The sequence below is a fragment of the Vulpes vulpes genome, chromosome 5 (genome assembly GCF_048418805.1).
Source record: "Vulpes vulpes isolate BD-2025 chromosome 5, VulVul3, whole genome shotgun sequence".
NCBI lineage: Eukaryota > Metazoa > Chordata > Mammalia > Carnivora > Canidae > Vulpes > Vulpes vulpes.
The window spans coordinates 33,894,607-33,911,376 of record NC_132784.1 but is presented as its reverse complement, the minus strand read 5'-3'; the positions used below and the strand labels follow the sequence as shown (position 1 = coordinate 33,911,376).

Sequence of the window (16,770 nt, the reverse complement as noted above, 5' to 3'; positions counted from 1 at the left end):
TATAATTTGTGCCTCTTTAAGTTTTTTTTTTTTTAAGATTTTATTTATTTATTCATAGAGACAGAGACACAGGCAGAGGGAGAAGCAGGCATTGTACAGAGAGCTTGATGTGGGACTCGATCCAGGGTCTCCAGGATCACACCCTGGGCTGCAGGCAGCGCTAAACCACTGCGCCAAACCGCTGCGCCACCGAGGCTGCCCAAGAAAGTGGTTTTGAAGCCACTTTGGACAATTTTCTAACTTGCTTCCTTAAGAATATATTGAATGTTGCACAGTCTGATGATTTGGAATTCTTACTAAAAAAAGTCAGTATGTTTGAGCAATGGAGGCCACACTGCTTGCATGAACCTTGCGAAGCAACAGGGTTGTTGGGTGCAGGGTTACCTCCAAGCGATGCCCATGTTACCTATCTGTATACATCCTCATTAAAACAAATCTGGGGTTGGGTGGGGGAGGATAATGTCTTCACCAAACATCAGTGTTCCTCTGGGAGCAATAAATTTTTAAGTACAAGTTTGGACATGGATCCCTCACTACCAAAATCTGTTAGGTTCTTACATTGCATACGTGTGATCAAGAGTTTGTATCTTGAGTTCAAGCAGCAAGATAAAACTTCGTAGAAGATAAAAGTAAGCCCCCAGTCACCCCTCCCACCCCCCACTAAAGTATGCCACTGAAAGACTACAACATATTACAGGATAGTAGTGTAAATAGTTTATTTGCTCATATGTCATGAAAAGACCAGAAAAGTAACATGAACTGCTTTTTTTTATAAAACATTTCTAATATTGCTAAGAAGCAGGCCCATTAATAAACAGCAAAGAACATGCCAACATTATTGTCTATTTGTAGATTAATAAATAGGCAATTATTTCAATATGATTAGCACTGAGCTTTGGAAAACAGCTGCTTGTCATAAAGGGCCAACTGCTTGTGTTGCATCATGGTCAAATTGCTTTTTTCATCAAAATCAGTGTTGAGACAGACAAAATCTTGGCATGTTCTTTTTAAAGTACACATTCATGGAAATGTGCTAGCAGGTGGCAGTTTTTAAAAGTAATTTTTTGTAAATAGGTATGCTAAAGTGAAATGTAACTGATCCCTAAACTGTCCTTGTAGTTAAATATATATATTAAAAAAGAAACTATAAGTTAAAATAACATTCAGATTGTATAGCACAGGCTGATGCATTTTTAAACAATATTTACAATATTACCCAAAGGCTTAAGTGGGAATTAAAGTGTAAAAACCATAAAAAACTGCACCAATTTTATAGCAAAATATCTGTACATTTAAAAAGATCATATAACTACACATTATCCAAGGAAAATGGGACCTTCACCAAGGAGTTCACATAAGCACAACGTAAAACAAGAAATTCAGTGGTTAAATACTATACAATAAACTTTACAATTAATATATTGATGTAATGTACCAAGAAGGTAAGCCGGAAGCAGAATGTATGTTATGAAAAGTACAAATTAGCTTTCGTCCAGTTTTTGACTTTGGAATGGATCAAGTGCCCTGCCAGAGAGGAAGGAAAAATAACAGTGGTCCAGTTGGCTGTTTAGTCCCATTACATATCATGTAAGCTTAGTCCCAACGTGAGTATTTCAAGCAATTTAATTGCAATAAAGCAATCTGGGAAACACAAGAATTTAACTGATACAGGAGGCCAAATGAATCTTCTCCAATTTACAAAAGGAGGAAGAAGAAAGGGAGGGGAAACCTGCGATTGTCAGGAGAGTAAGGCAAGGTTAACTCTCAGGACTAGCTAGCAGAAGTGGCCTTGGACGCTTGGCAGAGCTAGTGAACTTCTCCCTGGCTAGCAAGGCACCAATTTCTGTTCTCAGGATTGGCCCATAATGGTCCTCAGAAATACTAATACTGATTACGGAGATGTTAATTTTAGTGCTAATTAATAAATATATTTGCATTATTATTTTGGAAGCTGCCTCTAGCTGAAGAACACAGTACTGCAAGTAAATCTTACACAAATGTGTATCCATCGTAGCCTCGCCTTCATGCCGATGAACTTCTCTTGGGGGGGCGTCCTACCCTAGCACAGCCATGTAGAACCTCAAACGAGACAGCCGAGTGACTCCTGTGCCACTGCAGTGCATCCTTGTGTACTCTGCTGGGGCCTGGTTATGGACAGAAGTTTACTCATGTGACTTGTTCCTTCTTCTATGTTGCAAAATACAAAGCTGATGGGTATACGTCTGAAACAAAATTCCTTAAAAGACATCTCAGCAAAGGAAACCCACAGCAGATGCATCCGTTATTTACAATTTATCAGGAGACCAGGGTGTGCCATCATGGAACAATCACAATGGCAGATCATGTAATTTACATTTTGGTTAAAAAACTGGATAATATACTGGTGTAAAAAGATACCTAATCAAATCAAACCCTATTGCTTTGATTAATCTGAGCAGGTACTTCCACTTTTAGGCACTTGTTAAAGGTTGAAAGGAGAGCCCGTCATTTTTAAATTCCTATGCGTCTGCTAAATCTGAGCCCTTAGAATATTTTATCAACGTTCAAAGTTGCAGTTAAATGGTAGCACACAGAATTCACGTGGAAAGTTTCGTTCACACGCACACTCTACTCCTACAGGCAGGTCTCAGGTTCACATGGTTATCTCGGCACCATTAACAGAACGCAAGTTCTGATCATCAAAGCGCCGCCTGACACTTCTCCTCACCGCATCGGCTCGTCTGTAGGGTTGGTTTCTAAGATCTGGAAAGAGGAAAGTACCAATGAGAGAACTGCAACCTTCCGTGCCCCGGTCTAAGCAAGACAAGGTCAGCTGGCAGCCAATCAAAGCAGCTTGTGTGGAAGAGTCAGCTAACAGGCCGTTCGAATTCACTGGAGTATTTGAGCCAAAAACTTTGCCCTCAATATTTAAACAAAGCAGGATGTAATACTGGTGGGATTCTGGGACTTTTAGAAAAATGTATAGGGAAGGCAACTGTTTTGTCACTGGCCAGAGTCTAGCTGGGTCTTATTTTGAAAAGTTTCAATTATAAAAAGCTGCGACTTGTCTAGTTTTGTTTTTGCCCCCCCTAGAGACCTAAACATCAATAACTGCACTAAACTTTAAACTACAAAATTAATAAACCAACTGCTCTATCCTGTCTTACCTGGAACTTTAATCAAGCTTACTTTGCAGGCAGAGGTGTTCAATTAGTATTAGCTGAGGTCTGTTCTGTAGTTTGCGAAACCCAGTGCTCAGTCAACCTCTGAATGAAAGTAATCACCAAATCAAGAGAATACTCCATTCTGTACATGGTCTCTCAGCACACAGTATCTCCAGTTTTTCACTGGAGGGGAGAAGTTGTATGGGCTTTCTAGCAATTCTCCAATTTGTGTTGCAAATGCACAGAATGTTTAAAATGCCTAATATAAAAAAAAATGCTCTGTTGAATGAATGTACCACTGCATTATCGGTTCAAGCAGACACTGTCCTAGCAGAATAAAGTGGGATGGACAAAGGTATTTTATTTTACCTAAGCAATCTTAATGCTTTCTTAATGAACACTTAAGGTAGGCAGGCTCACCAGCAGGTAAGCTGCTTTTGATGGGGATCATCAGAAGGGGAAACAAACAACAGAATTAAACCAGATTGAATCTATTATTTTTACCTATTCAGGAGCTTAAAAACTGGAGCCAAGGGGCCATATCTGGCCTACAGAATGCTTAGCCCCCAACTTACACTTTTAAATACAGTTTCCTGGTCTTGAAAGAGATACTATAAAAAACAGGGTTTCTGATTTCCCTTGGAAAACTGAAGGGTCTGCCAATACTGGGCCCAATTTTTCCTGTGGCAAAAACAAATGAGCTGAGTGAGTGCAGAGACCCGTCCCCACCAACCTGTCCCCACCTGGACAAACTCCGGACTTGCCGGAGTTAGTCTCCCTGCCCTACTCCTCCTAAGTTCAAGGGAAGAATGATTTACATGTCCCAATGCTCTCAAGCTTCTGCTTCCCGGCACAGAGCGGTAAGGGGAGATCAGAATTCCGCTCTGGCTGAGGATCCGCAGTGACTTGAGTTCTGACTCTTCTGAACAATTGGCTCTAAAGATCCAAATCTGTCTTCAAAGGCCACAGATAAGGTTCCCCGGCCAGGACTTGCTCTCAGCTTCTTCAGATCAAAACGGCTTAACTGATTAACCCGAAGGCCACGGGAAGGGTAGGGGAAGGACAGCCCGGCACCCGAAGCAAGTACGATCATCCGCGAATCCCCTCGCCCATGCCATCACACTGGGTAACGTGGAAGCTGGCCAGGGTCCAACGGAGAGTCTCTGACCCACATCGTGGAACGTGAGGCTACAGAGACCTCTCCCTTGTCGGACTCTCCCCAGATCACCCTCGGCCACACACTGAAACCACTGATCTGCATACAGAGAGAGGAGGAAGCTAAGTAAAAAGTGATGCTTGCCAGCTCTGTGTATCCTCCACCACCGGTGTGCTAGAAGAAATCCTTACCCTCGAGTGAACATTTGGAAATTTAGTGATATTATTCTTCTTTAAGGCTAAACAGAAAAAAAACAAAAACACAAAATGATGGTTAAGTAAAAATGGGATGAAAATGGAAAGCAATTCAACTTAGTGCTCAACATACCCGGCATGTTAGCCAACCAAGGAAGAGAGTGGGAGGCCATTAATGTACGAGGAGTTAGATAAACAAGGGAAACCTCGAACGTCTTCCCACCCATCTCTCTGACCACCCAAATCCAAGCTGCTTTGAAGTTTGGCTCCAGAACAACAGACAGTCCAGCAGCAAGGCTGACAGGCACATGAGCCGAGGAGGCGACAGTGTCTAGCCTTGTTAGTAAGCGCTGGTGGGAGAGCACGCTGCAGGGCAAGCGACAGCACCCCATGTTCTCTGATGTCCTCAGAGACAGAACGTACATGACAAGGGCCATTCACGGGAGTTAATGCCACAAACACACGTGACCTCTGTTCCATGCCAGTCTCAGCAGGGGCGCTGAACGATGGCTATTTCCAACGAGCGTATGTGATTCCCTTGTCCCTTTTTAATCAACCGGGCACTACAGAGAAGTCTGTTTGAAAGGTAGTCACTTCTTGAAAATTTTGGGACTTTTTAAAGCCTAAGAACAGTGGCATTTCCCCTTAGACGTAAGAGGTATTTGCTATTAGTATTTCTGGTTGCCACCATCCTGGCCGAAGCAGTAGATCCAGATATGATCTCATCGCAAGAGAAATACCCTGGATTTGACCTGGAACAGAGTCACAGCGAAGAAGTGAGAATGAGAGAAGCCTCTGGCGAGCTCCAAAAGCCTTGGTTTTCACTTTCTGCCTCACAGCCTTGCTCCAGCGTGGAACTGCTGACCGCTGAACTCAGAAGGAAAAGAGGCTGAGTATAAAGCTACGGATTCCCTATATGAACGTAGACGCCTATGTCCAAAGGGCTCCCTGCTTGTCCTGTGAGCTCCGTCATACCGTGGATGATGCCTATAGACGGTAGCAGACAGTTAAGAGAGGCCAAACCGTGTAGTTCACAGCTCCTTCTGCAAAGCATTTTTCAACTTTTGGGCCCTCTGCATTGCTGAGCGCTTGTATACGGCTCATTGTAACTCAGAGCACGTTCATCGAGTGCAGAGAGGCTGCTGCTTTAGTATCGGTAAACCTATTAAAACACAGCAAGTGCTCAATACATGTTGGGTATAGTAGTTATTGTCACTAACGACTATCATTTTGTGTTCAAAGGCATTAGCCCAAAAGTCTTCTAACAACCTAGCTGATCCTAATACGGTCTCAGACTAATGCTCTCTACTATTTTCCTGAAAATTTCTACAATCAAGTCCACTAACTCACACGCAGACCACAACAGCCATGTGGACTGACAACTGAAAGTGGCCGTGAGAAGGCAGTAATGACTGACATGCAAAACCATGCAGTGTGAGAGTGACATAAAGTATGACGGGGTGGAGATGGCAATTCCATGCTCGCATCTGGGATGGCCCTAACACACATACAGGGGACATAAGAGGTCAAAAAAAATCTGTAGCAACCTTTTAAGAGCATCAGGTGAGAAAGAGTAATAGTTTAGTAATGGTATTCCTCAGTGAGAACAGGTTCGCAGAAAAATCGAGAGCCACGCTTGGCGGTGCGAGCAGTAAAGGGCACAGTCTTCAGCACTGCATCGAAAATGACAGCCAAATAAGACAAACAGAAGAGAGTAAAAAGCCAAGATCTATCACGTTAGTACACGGTTAGTGCTTTGTTAATCATACCTGGGGAAGGGGAGAGGCAGTATATACCCAAGTGAGTTCATAAAGTCTAAAAGAGTCACTCAGTCTGGGGCTTGGTGGGTGGAAAATGGAAAACGTTTTAAAGAGAGTAAAAACAATAGTATCTGTAAGCAGATATTCATTCATCTCCAACAGTAGCTTAACGATTGGGTCGGGCAAATAGGAAGTGTACAGCTCCCTCGTTTTACAACGGAGAACAGGCCGATGGGAAAGGAAACCTTACTCTGTGAGCCTAGAGGCTTCTCTCCCTACAGGTTAATATTATTGGAGCACAGGGACCCCGGGTGGGGGCGGTTCAGGAGTTGAGCGTCCGCCTTCAGCCCAGGGCGTGACCCCGGGGGTCCCGGAACAAGTCCCGCGTCGGGCTCCCCACATGGAGCCTGCTTCTCCTTCTGCCTGGGTGTCTGTATCTCTCTGTGTCTCTCATGAGTAAATAAATAAAATCTTTAAAAAAACAAGTTATCGGAGCACTGAGGCTAATAGGTGCTTAGCCCAAAAAGACTGGTTCCCAGTCTCGCTCGGAGCGGAGCTTCTCCCTCGGTGCAGGGGAAACAAGGAGAGGTGCTAAGCAGTGGGGCTTTCCCTGGGGCCAAGTGCAAGGCCCTGCAGAGCGAACAGGCACGCACGCACCGGCTGTGTGTGCGCCGTACGCACACGCACACTCCCTGCAGTGCACTGACCTAGCCACCGCCAACGGAGACCTCTACTCTGGGCCAGAAACGCTCTAGTGACTTCCTGCTAGTAACTCATTTATCTTTTTTTTTTTTTTTTTTTTTTTTACCTATTTTATTTCTTTCCCTGGGTCTGAGTGGGTGAAACAAAAAATTAAAGAAAAAAAATGGTGGTTTTGGTCATCTGGGATCCTATTAACCAAAAACGAGAAGTCAAAATTCTTATTTATATTTTTTTAAAAAATGAGGACAGCTGAGGGAGCGTCTAACGCACGTCCGATGTCAACAAGTCGTTAGTTTTGGAGATGTGTGCTGATGATACTCTGGCTGTTTCTCTGCTTTATTAAACAGTCCTTATCTTTTGAAGACACCTACGGAGATACAACCAGATGAAACTGCAGGTCTTAGATCTGCTTCAAAATAATCCTCCGAGGTTGGGGGACGGGGAACAGAGAGAGGCAGACAGGTAACAAGACAGCACGAGCTGAAAACTTTCAACAGCTGATGGGTGTATGAACTGCTCTGCTGCTGCCTGCACTTCTGCGTTGCATAGTTTTAAAATTCTCTACCATAAAGGAGCGTTAAGGGTCTTGGAAGCTAATGAGCACGATTCACATGCAACAGACCTGAAAGTCACTCACAGCCACTGCCACTGTCTTAGGCTACGACTTAATTAGATGAGAGCCAAGCAGGGTCAGGCGCTGGTCGCTCACAGCAGACGGCCCCCGGCCTACTAGCTCCTCACTTCCTACTCTCTTCGGTTACTTTGAATGAATAATAAGGCTTTTAAAGAACATGCAGGAAAAGCCTGCACCGACCGTGGTGAGCGCACGGCCCCGCGGGGGTCTTGACCACGGGATCCACTACTCGGGCGGGCGGGTGGGTAGGAGTGGCCACAAGGTAGGAAATGGAGCAGGGAAGCGCATCCAAGACCGTGGAGAAGCACGGGGAAGAGGAGCCTGGTGCAACCTGCAGGGCTCCGGGGATGAGGGGAGAGAGGTCTTCAGGGAGCGCTGGGCTTTCCGACGGGAGTCCCCAGGCTCCCGAAAGACACCTCCAGCACCAGCAGAGCCCCTGGCCGCATGGTCCCGGATCCGAACAAAGTCACTGGAAGGACTGCGAGCCCTGGACCGCGCAGCAGCAAGGGTGCAAGCAGTCGGCCGCAGGGGGCTCAGCGGGGTCTGTAGGGGCCACAGGAGGAAAGAGCTTTTACCTGTGATGATATCTTCGATGGCACCGTCTTTCCCTTCGTACACGTGTCTGTTATCTTTCACTTGTCGCCGCCTTAATTCTGCGATTAATTCTTGCTGCTGCCTCTTCGACTTGTGGGAGGGAGACTGGGGAGACAGGACCGGCAGAGATTAGGGGCCAGCAGGCACCGGAGGCCTGAGGCACCCCCAGTGGGTCCCAGTGCTCTACCGCGAGCAGGCAGCCTTGGCCCAAAACAGGCGCCACCACCCAACTCTGCCCAGAGAACAGCCCAGAAAGCTGCTCGGGAGGAGGAGGAGCAGGAGGAAGAGGAGGAGGGTGGCTCCACACCACAGAGCAGCTGGAAACAGCCGTCAGCCTCGTGGCGTCGGCCACAGGACAGGGATGAAGGTGCCGGCCTGCCTCACGGTCACCTGGGCGCCCGGGGACACGCGGCCCCGGGAGCCACGGCTCTGACCTTTGGGTCTTGCTGCTCCAGCAGAGCTTCCTGCTCCAGAAGCTTCTCCATGAGCGCTTGTTCCTGCTTCTTCCGCAGCTCGTTCTCCTCCTCCGCTTGCTGGGAAAGAACCAGAAGACTGTGTCAGCAGGAGTGACAGCGACCAGGTGGTTTCTTTTCTTTTTTTCTTCTTCCTTCTTCCCACAGGGGAAGGCACGGGCGCAGCCCGCACTACCACGGACTACGCGGCCGAGCTCCCTGCACGTGTGGTCGCAGGGTCAGCACCCCCGGCTGCGACGGAGGAGCCTCGCCCCGCGAACACCACATCGTGACCATGGGGTCGCCCCGCAGGTGGTGGCCGGGGTTTCTTTTTTTAATTTTTTTTTTAATTTTTTATTTATTTATGATAGTCACAGACAGAGAGAGAGAGAGAGAGAGGCAGAGACACAGGCGGAGGGAGAAGCAGGCTCCATGCACTGGGAGCCTGATGTGGGATTCGATCCCAGGTCTCCAGGATCGCGCCCTGGGCCAAAGGCAGGTGCCAAACCGCTGTGCCACCCAGGGATCCCCAATGTGGCCGGGGTTTCTTAAAGTCGTTCTTAGCGAGCGGCGGTGACCGGGTCCGAGTGCACGGGGCGGGGGGGGGGGGGGGGGGCAGACAGGGCCTGCACGATGCCTGCATGGACGCGGCCCCAGACTCACTGTTGCTCCGCACCCAACGCCTGAGGACCCAGCCACCGCCCCGGGCCTTTCCAGAAGTCCTGTTCTGCCCCCGCCCCATCACTCTGCCGCCCGGCCTCAGTCCACCGCAGGTGCGGGGGAGCGACCCCCTGGCAGCCCTGCTCTAGGATTCTCACGCGAGCCGGTCCTGCTTCTAGAAGCTGCCCACGCGCCTGTACCTGTCTCTACAAGCAGGAGCTCAGATTCCTCTCCTTTTGCCCACTGTTGGGGGAAACCTCCATTCACTTGCCTCTCATTTGGTTCGGGGTCTCACCCAGGTGAGCCTCTCCGGGCTCCCCCCTCAGCTCGCTCCTCCCACGGGCAACAGACTGACGAGTGTGACGAGTCTGGGACAAGAAGCCACAGCAGGTCGTCCCAGCTCAGCCCTCCGGGGCACCCCCTGTCTTGAAGGCAGCCTCCCTGAAGACACTTCTAAGGGTCTGGCCGTGAAGCGGTCCGTTTGTCAAGCAAGGGAGGCCTGAGGTAGAAGCTCGCCGATGACACACCAGCACCCCTCCGTGCACCATCGTCGGGAATGGAGTCCACATTTTGAACCCTTTCACTGTCACCTTAAGTCTGGTTCAAACTTGGGGAGAGGAGAGAGGAGATCCTAAAACCCCGATGTCTGCCCAGAAAGTCTTGAGGTCAGGGTCAGGCTGGGAGTCACGCACGGAGCATCAAGGCCCAGTAGGACGCTGGACACCCCCACCACCTGGCCAGCACCCCACGGAGCCGCCGCGGGGCCACATCCGGCCCGGGAGCGTGGAAGGGGCACACGACACCCCACATGGACCACAGAGGAACCTTCCCTTTCTCCTTGGCTTTACACATTCCCCTGGCTCAGAGACCCACTTGCCAGCTCGTATTATACGACCTTAAAAATAGCATATATTTTCCCTATAGGCCTTAGACTCCTGATCTTTTATGTGAAGGACGTGGTCCCAGCACATGACAAGAACCCGAGTCCTCCCTGCAGCTCGCTACGTGGCATCAGCAGCAGGGAACCCGGAGAAGCAGTGAGGCACAGCTTGTGGCCGAGGCCTTCTCAGGGCCCCCGGCACATGGCCTCTGCCCTGGGTTCGGGTCCATCCCCCCGTCTGCACACGGCCTGTAGTATCACCCCTCCACGGCCATGCCAGCAGTTACGCAGTGTAACCTGCATTTCAGGAAAAGGCCAAAGGATGGTTCTAGAGAAGAGACCCACTCCACCCAAAAGGGTGTTTCTCAAGAATGTAGACCACCCCGGCGCCTGGGTGGCTCAGCCAGTGAGGTGTCCGCCCTGAGCGCCTGCTTCTGACTCCCTGCCCCTCCCATCAGGCCTGCTCAGATGCCTCCGGTGCACGGCCCCGGACTGTGGCAAATGTCCCATTTAAAGGAAGGGCCGTGGCGGGAGCAGAGGAGGACGCAGCGGCAGCCACCCTTCCCGGTGCCGACTCTCAGGCTGCACTGGGAAGCGCGGCTCTGCGGGATGCCAGGCCCAGGAAGGACACACGGAGGCTGCCCCGCCTCGGCCCGCTCCCTCCAAGCAGTTCCCAAGTCCTCCCCCTGCCCACGGGAGAGAACAGTGATGATCCTGGAGGCTCTTCGCTTGCCCCAAAGGGCGGCCCAGAGCTTTTGCCTTCGGACTGAGCCCCAGGCCTGGCTGGTGGGGACAAGGAGCATCACAGGCCAAGGACCCTGCGACTGTCACTGCCTCTCCCCGCCAGACCTGCCTGGGGACACCTCAGCACAACAGTGGACACTCAGGCCAGGCTCTGGGAGGACACCTGCTTGAGGAGCCGGGCAAGGAAGCCTTTAAAGGACCCTATTTACCTTATAGGCTTTCACAAACCGGACGAAGACGGGAAAGAAGACAGAGGGTGGTGTCGTCTTGGGGTTTTCTCCAAAATACTTCACCACGTCATCAAAAGCATCCTGTAAAGAAGCAAACTCCTCTTTGAAAGTTTCATAAGGTCCAGCATTTGAACTTTACACCTGGGGGAGGAGCAGTGGCAAGCAGCAGGGGGGACCCAGCGGGGTGGGGGGATCAGGCGGGGGGGCCCAGCTCTCCTCCGGCCCCCTCACTCCCCCACGACCCTCTGGGCCCTCGGATTCCTTCTGAATGCCTAGGCAAAGGTGAGCAGAAGGCGGCAATGACGTCGCACAGGATTCCTCTCTGGGACCACATGCACTTCCACACACAGTCACACACCGTCTCACACGTGCACACACATGTGAGGAATTACCCCTTTGCAAGACCTTCCTAACCGTGCAAGAACCCCTTAAAACCACCTTGGCTCACTGCTTCAATGTCCTTACAGCATCCCCGCTTTAGGGACACTCATGTCTCCGTCTCAACTCTTTCCTGGCACAAGACAGCCTCAACCGGGAGCCGCTCCAGCACTCAGCAAGCTCCGAGCTCCCGCAGCCCGCATCCCTCTAGGACGGCATGCAGTCCATTCGGGCTGTTCTCCGAGTGTGTCCACCTAACTCCCGGGTAGTGTAGGATCTCAAGGTCAAGGCCTACAGAAACCCAATACACTGGGAAGGACAGTGCTTTGCTAAGCACGAGAAGGACACATGTTGGCTGAAATGGACACGGGACCCGCACAGAGGGGGCTGAGGAGAGGAAGGGGGAGGAGAGGGAGGGAGGGCCTCCGGAGAAGAGGCTGAAGACTAAATCAGAAGAGGACCCTGAACAGAACACGGGCACTTCTGGGCACAGTATTCAGAAAGATTTCGCCCACAGGAGTCATGAGTGACGTAGGAAGTCTACCCGCAGCAGATAGGACGATCTTCCCGCAGAGCCAGGGCGGGCACCAGTCATCTCCTGGTGAGCGGCTGGGGCACAGACGCTTACCTGTGCAATCTTGGCGTCATCCTGCAGCTTCTTCAGCTTCCCCTCATTGTTCAGGATGAACTCCTTCAGCAGCGTGTTGTGGTCATGCATGGTGTACTCCCTCTTGGTTAAGTCCATGCCCCTCTGGAGCTCCCTGACGTCCAGCAGAACATTCTCAAGGGAGACTGAAGAAGAGACAGCCACGTCCCCAGGGAGGTCAAAACCACAGTGAGTCCGGCCCGGAAGCCCGGTTCTCGTTGGATTCCCAGGGTCCCTTCCAAGGGCCTGAGATCTAGCTTCCAGCCATCAGAGCGAAGAGCTGATGGTATGAATAACTTGCTAGCGCTCATCTCCTGCACGGCACTAGCTTCTACAGAAGCATGAACTCCTCTGCACCGTTGGCCACATTCGCCAACAGCAGCCTCTTTCCGTGGCCTGCTCTAGGTCGCACAGCCGGGAGGTGGCTGAAATGGACTTCAGAGAACAACCAGGGCCCCCCCAGTCCCGGGATTATACCCAACTATCCCATCCCCCTCACAGGGGCTGATAACCCTTTGGTTGGCCTGTAGGCGTGGAGGATCCTGATCTGGGGGACCGGAGGGGGCGGGGATCCTGATCTGGGGGTCTGGGGGTGGGGGGGGGGGTGGGCAGGGGGCAGCCCAGATCTCCTGCACTTCCACCTCGTCTGCACTTGGGGCTCTCCCAGCAGAGGGCAGCATCTAAACGTGGGCGTCCAGTGCTGCTACTGAGCAACCAGAACAGGTGGGATCTGTGGAGGAGGCCGCCCCTGCCTCAGGAGGGTCTCCCAGCGCCGGCCCTTCCGGCCCTTCCATGGGCAGCAGTGGCCGCCTAGCGGGGCAGGTATATTCCTGCCGCAGGAAGTCGGGGTCCCCCAGTCCCTGGCCCAGCTCTGCACCTGGGCGACTTGCACAACAAGGCCCCTGGGTTCCCTGCGGGACTCACCGTCCCACTCAACTTGACTCCTCAATGCTGAGGACAGCGCGAGGGCACAGCAGGGGCCGGGAAAGGCTCCCGGGGCAGCGGAGCGGCAACTGGACCAAGGGGCGAAAATATAAGGAATCGCGGCCACTCCCCGGGCCCCAGAGAACACAGGACACAGCTCAGCACCAGGACCGCAGCCTCGTCAGATTCCCCAATGGGCTTTCTTTCAAGGGACACTTTTGGGGAATCTCACTTGGGCCACGCCAAATGGCCGCCACAAAAATTTGTTAAACGTCTTAAAAATTAGAATCATGACACCAAAGAATCCCTAATTTGGGCCACGTGAAACCTGGACGGAGGAAAACCCCTGCCCCCCCTGCGCGAGTGGGTCACAGCAGGCACCGCCTGGCCCTTCGCAGACATCAGCCACACCTGCCGCTCGGTCTCCACTGGGGCCTTGGGAGCAGCTGTCCCCAGTTAGCAGCGAGTCATCTCACTTGCCCACTCGCTCATTACTTATGCCCCCAGCAATTTGCTAGGGGCTAAGGGAAACATACGGATAGATAAGACTCGCTTATATTCCTAAATCCGTTGAAATGGCCATGCAAACTGTCATAAAAAAAAACCTGATAAATCTTGTATGAGAGAGCAGTGTGGAGTCCCCTGTAGTAAGAGCATAAAAGGAACAACCTTTTACTTTGAGGAAGTCAGAGAAAGTCTTGCCCAAGAAGATTCGATTTGCTAAGTCTGAAGTAGGCCCCAGGAGCGTGATTTTTTTTTTTTTTTTTTTTTTTAGGAGCGTGAATTTTTAAGAAATACCTCCACTGCTCGGGGTTCAAGATCCTAATGTGAGAATCACAGCAAGTAACCAGCTCTGTGGTCAAAGTGCATTTGGTTCCTTTTTCTAGCCTAACAGTCTCTGGAGGACACAGGACATTCGACCATACACCGGATGAGAAAGCATGGGCTCTGATCCTATTTCTATCATGTTCTACCCATGTGACTGTGGGCAAGCTATTTAACCTCTAAATGTGTCCGTTTTCTCACCCGTAACACGGGGATACTGCTACGTACCTATGTCAGAATCACTCGGTGAGTTAAATGAGAAAATTCGGAACTGCTATGGCTCAACCCCAGGGGAAAGTACTGACAACTGAGCACGGCACAGACTCCAACTGAAGTGTTTCTTGGGGACTGATGTTCAGGTGCTCATGCTCGTACTCTAACAACAGCAACAGACTAGGGACAACGAATGGAAGAGGGCAGCTGCCCCAGGTCCGGAGCCCTGACCCCTTAGAGAGGACACAGAGAGGCCTCCCTCAGGTCCCTGGAGCCGAAACCACCAGGGCCCACACATTCCAGCCAAGAGCTCCAGACTTTTTCCCATTGCCTCTCCAAAGGCATTCCGAAGAGGGGTTAAGCGGGGGATGGTTCCCCCAGGACCCATGATGAAAGGCATCTGCTACTCAGGAGTGACACGAAAAGCTGAAGTCAAGTACCTGCAGCAGCTTTCTCCACATAGTGAAGCTCATTATAAAACAGGGACACTTGGTGATATTTCTCTTTCACAACATTTGAAATATAGTGCAACAGTGTCTGCTTTCGGTCTGTTGACTTTGTATCTAAGAGCTGAAAACAAAAGGAATGTGGGTTAGAGAGAAAGAGGATGGAAAGTGTGCCACCCAGACGATGTCCTCCCACTCAGAGTAACTGAGCACAGCACCCTAAAGTGGGCAGAAAACACCTCCATGGGAGGGCCAAGCCAGACACGTCCTTGGCTAAACCAGCCCGCCGACTTGTAGGTGACCATAGGACTTCTCGACCAAGGGATACGTCCAACGTCAGGGAGGATTCCAACATGCATCTCTACCCACCTGAAAGTGCCCCATCTGCATCTGCCTCCCCTGGCTTAAAGGCAGGAAGCCCCCAATTTGGAGCTTTCCCAAGTGAAAGAGCAGAGGAGTGAGTGTGCACCTGGCAGGTATGCAGATACTCCCTACAGGGCAGGACTCCAACCATGCGGTCTACACGTTTAGCTCAGCTCTCTCATTCCTCAGCCTCAATGACTCGAGTAGCTGAGCTTACCTAAGCAAATGACCCTCTCAGGCCAGAACTGGGGCTAACTGGACACCCCCTACCAAACACCGTGTCTCCCCAGGGCTCGGGACCCAACCCACTGCCCAACCTTCTCACATGGAAGCCACGTTAGCCCCACACAGCTGTGGGGGAGAGGATTCCACGAAGGATTTCCTCTAGTCCTGTCCATATAAGTCAGATGACTCAGAAGAGTTCACCCTATTGTTATAGTTAATAATTTTCTAAAATGTTGGATCTTTATATTATTTGCAATTATAAAATAAATACAGCATCCATAATTCAGATTCCTCAGGAAAGAGTCCCAGAAATGGAAACACTGGGTCAAAAGGCATGAGGATTTTTAAGGCCAGAAAATGTATACCAGTTGATCCTCCAACTACCGGATGATCTTCATCAAAACATCCCACCCCCATTCCCAAGAGCCGACTCTTCACTCTGGGACTTAATCTCTGCTGGCTGTCCTGTCTCTTACATAGCTGTTGTATTTTTTTTAGTCCACTCACCAGATCTAAACTCTGAAGTTTAAATCCATAAACTGCTCCTCGTTTACTACTATTCATATAGTTTCCAAGGGCCAAGATGATCTGCAAAAAGAGAGAGAGACGGACCCATCAGTACAGCATCCCAAGCACTCCCAAGGAATGCGTCTGAAAAGTCAGCACTTCCCTACATGTATACAATGAAAACTTCACTTGCCTCCAGAATTTTCTTGAGTTTCTGGGACGACTTTATAGAGACAGATGCTGCTATAATTGAGTGCAGTTGCTAGATTCCATTCAAAGGAAGGAAGAGGAGGAGGGGGAAAAAAAGAAACATGTTAAAAATAAGACACTCTCTAACTGGAAACTAAAATTTAACAAAGAAGAAAACAGATCTTCATTTAGACCTTAAGGGCTTAATGCTGAGATTCTATTTTTTCTCAACATTAACAAATTAAAGTTGTCCTGCTAGGTCTTAGGTAACCATATCATTACATGCAAGTTCTTCTCCCAAAGCATTTGAAAGAAGAAATGTCAGAACTTACTTGTCACAAAACCTGTAACCAATGAGACTCAGAGCTAGGAGTCAACAGCATCTTCTAGCACAACTCAATTCCCTTCCCACCACCTCGATTCGTGTACAACAGTATCTTTTTAAATCAATGGAACTGTCCAGGAACGAAAACGAAACAGCAAAGGAATATAATCACCCTCCAGAAGTCCTCAGAACAGGTTTTGAGCAGACATGCTACTGTAATCAGTAATTAACAAACATTTAGAAACTAGGAAAGAACTACTTATGATATTTATGTTTACAATATCCTTAAGTCTCTGCCAGATTAGCACACAGAAACAAGAGCTGGCTGGCTACCGCTTCTCCGTCACCACAATGTACTATAGCAAAGTTCCAAGGAAAACGACTCCTATAGTAAATGTATCATGTTTTAATGAAAGGCAATAAGCCTGTTCATTAAAGATATGGGATCATTTTTAGAAAAGGAAAGTAACATTTTCAGTCTTGCCAACCCATTCAGAGGACTGGTATCTTCGGGAGGGGGGACAAGTTTGAAAAATGATTTTCCTGGGCATATGTATCGAAGTGGAAAGCTGGAGGACAT

The 16,770-nt window shown here is 49.8% G+C and overlaps 1 protein-coding gene across 1 annotated transcript in view; it reads right to left on the bottom strand.

Annotated features, from left to right (window-relative positions):
* Positions 1 to 691: 691 nt before the first annotated feature.
* Positions 692 to 16,770, bottom strand: part of FMNL2 (formin like 2) — a 263,738-nt gene continuing 247,659 nt past the window's right edge. The window contains 9 exon segments of the mRNA XM_072757816.1: positions 692 to 2,742; positions 6,041 to 6,166; positions 8,165 to 8,288; positions 8,618 to 8,716; positions 11,129 to 11,230; positions 12,156 to 12,319; positions 14,576 to 14,705; positions 15,677 to 15,757; positions 15,870 to 15,938. Of these exon segments, the coding sequence (XP_072613917.1) occupies positions 6,075 to 6,166; positions 8,165 to 8,288; positions 8,618 to 8,716; positions 11,129 to 11,230; positions 12,156 to 12,319; positions 14,576 to 14,705; positions 15,677 to 15,757; positions 15,870 to 15,938 (861 nt within the window). The 3' untranslated portion in view covers positions 692 to 2,742; positions 6,041 to 6,074.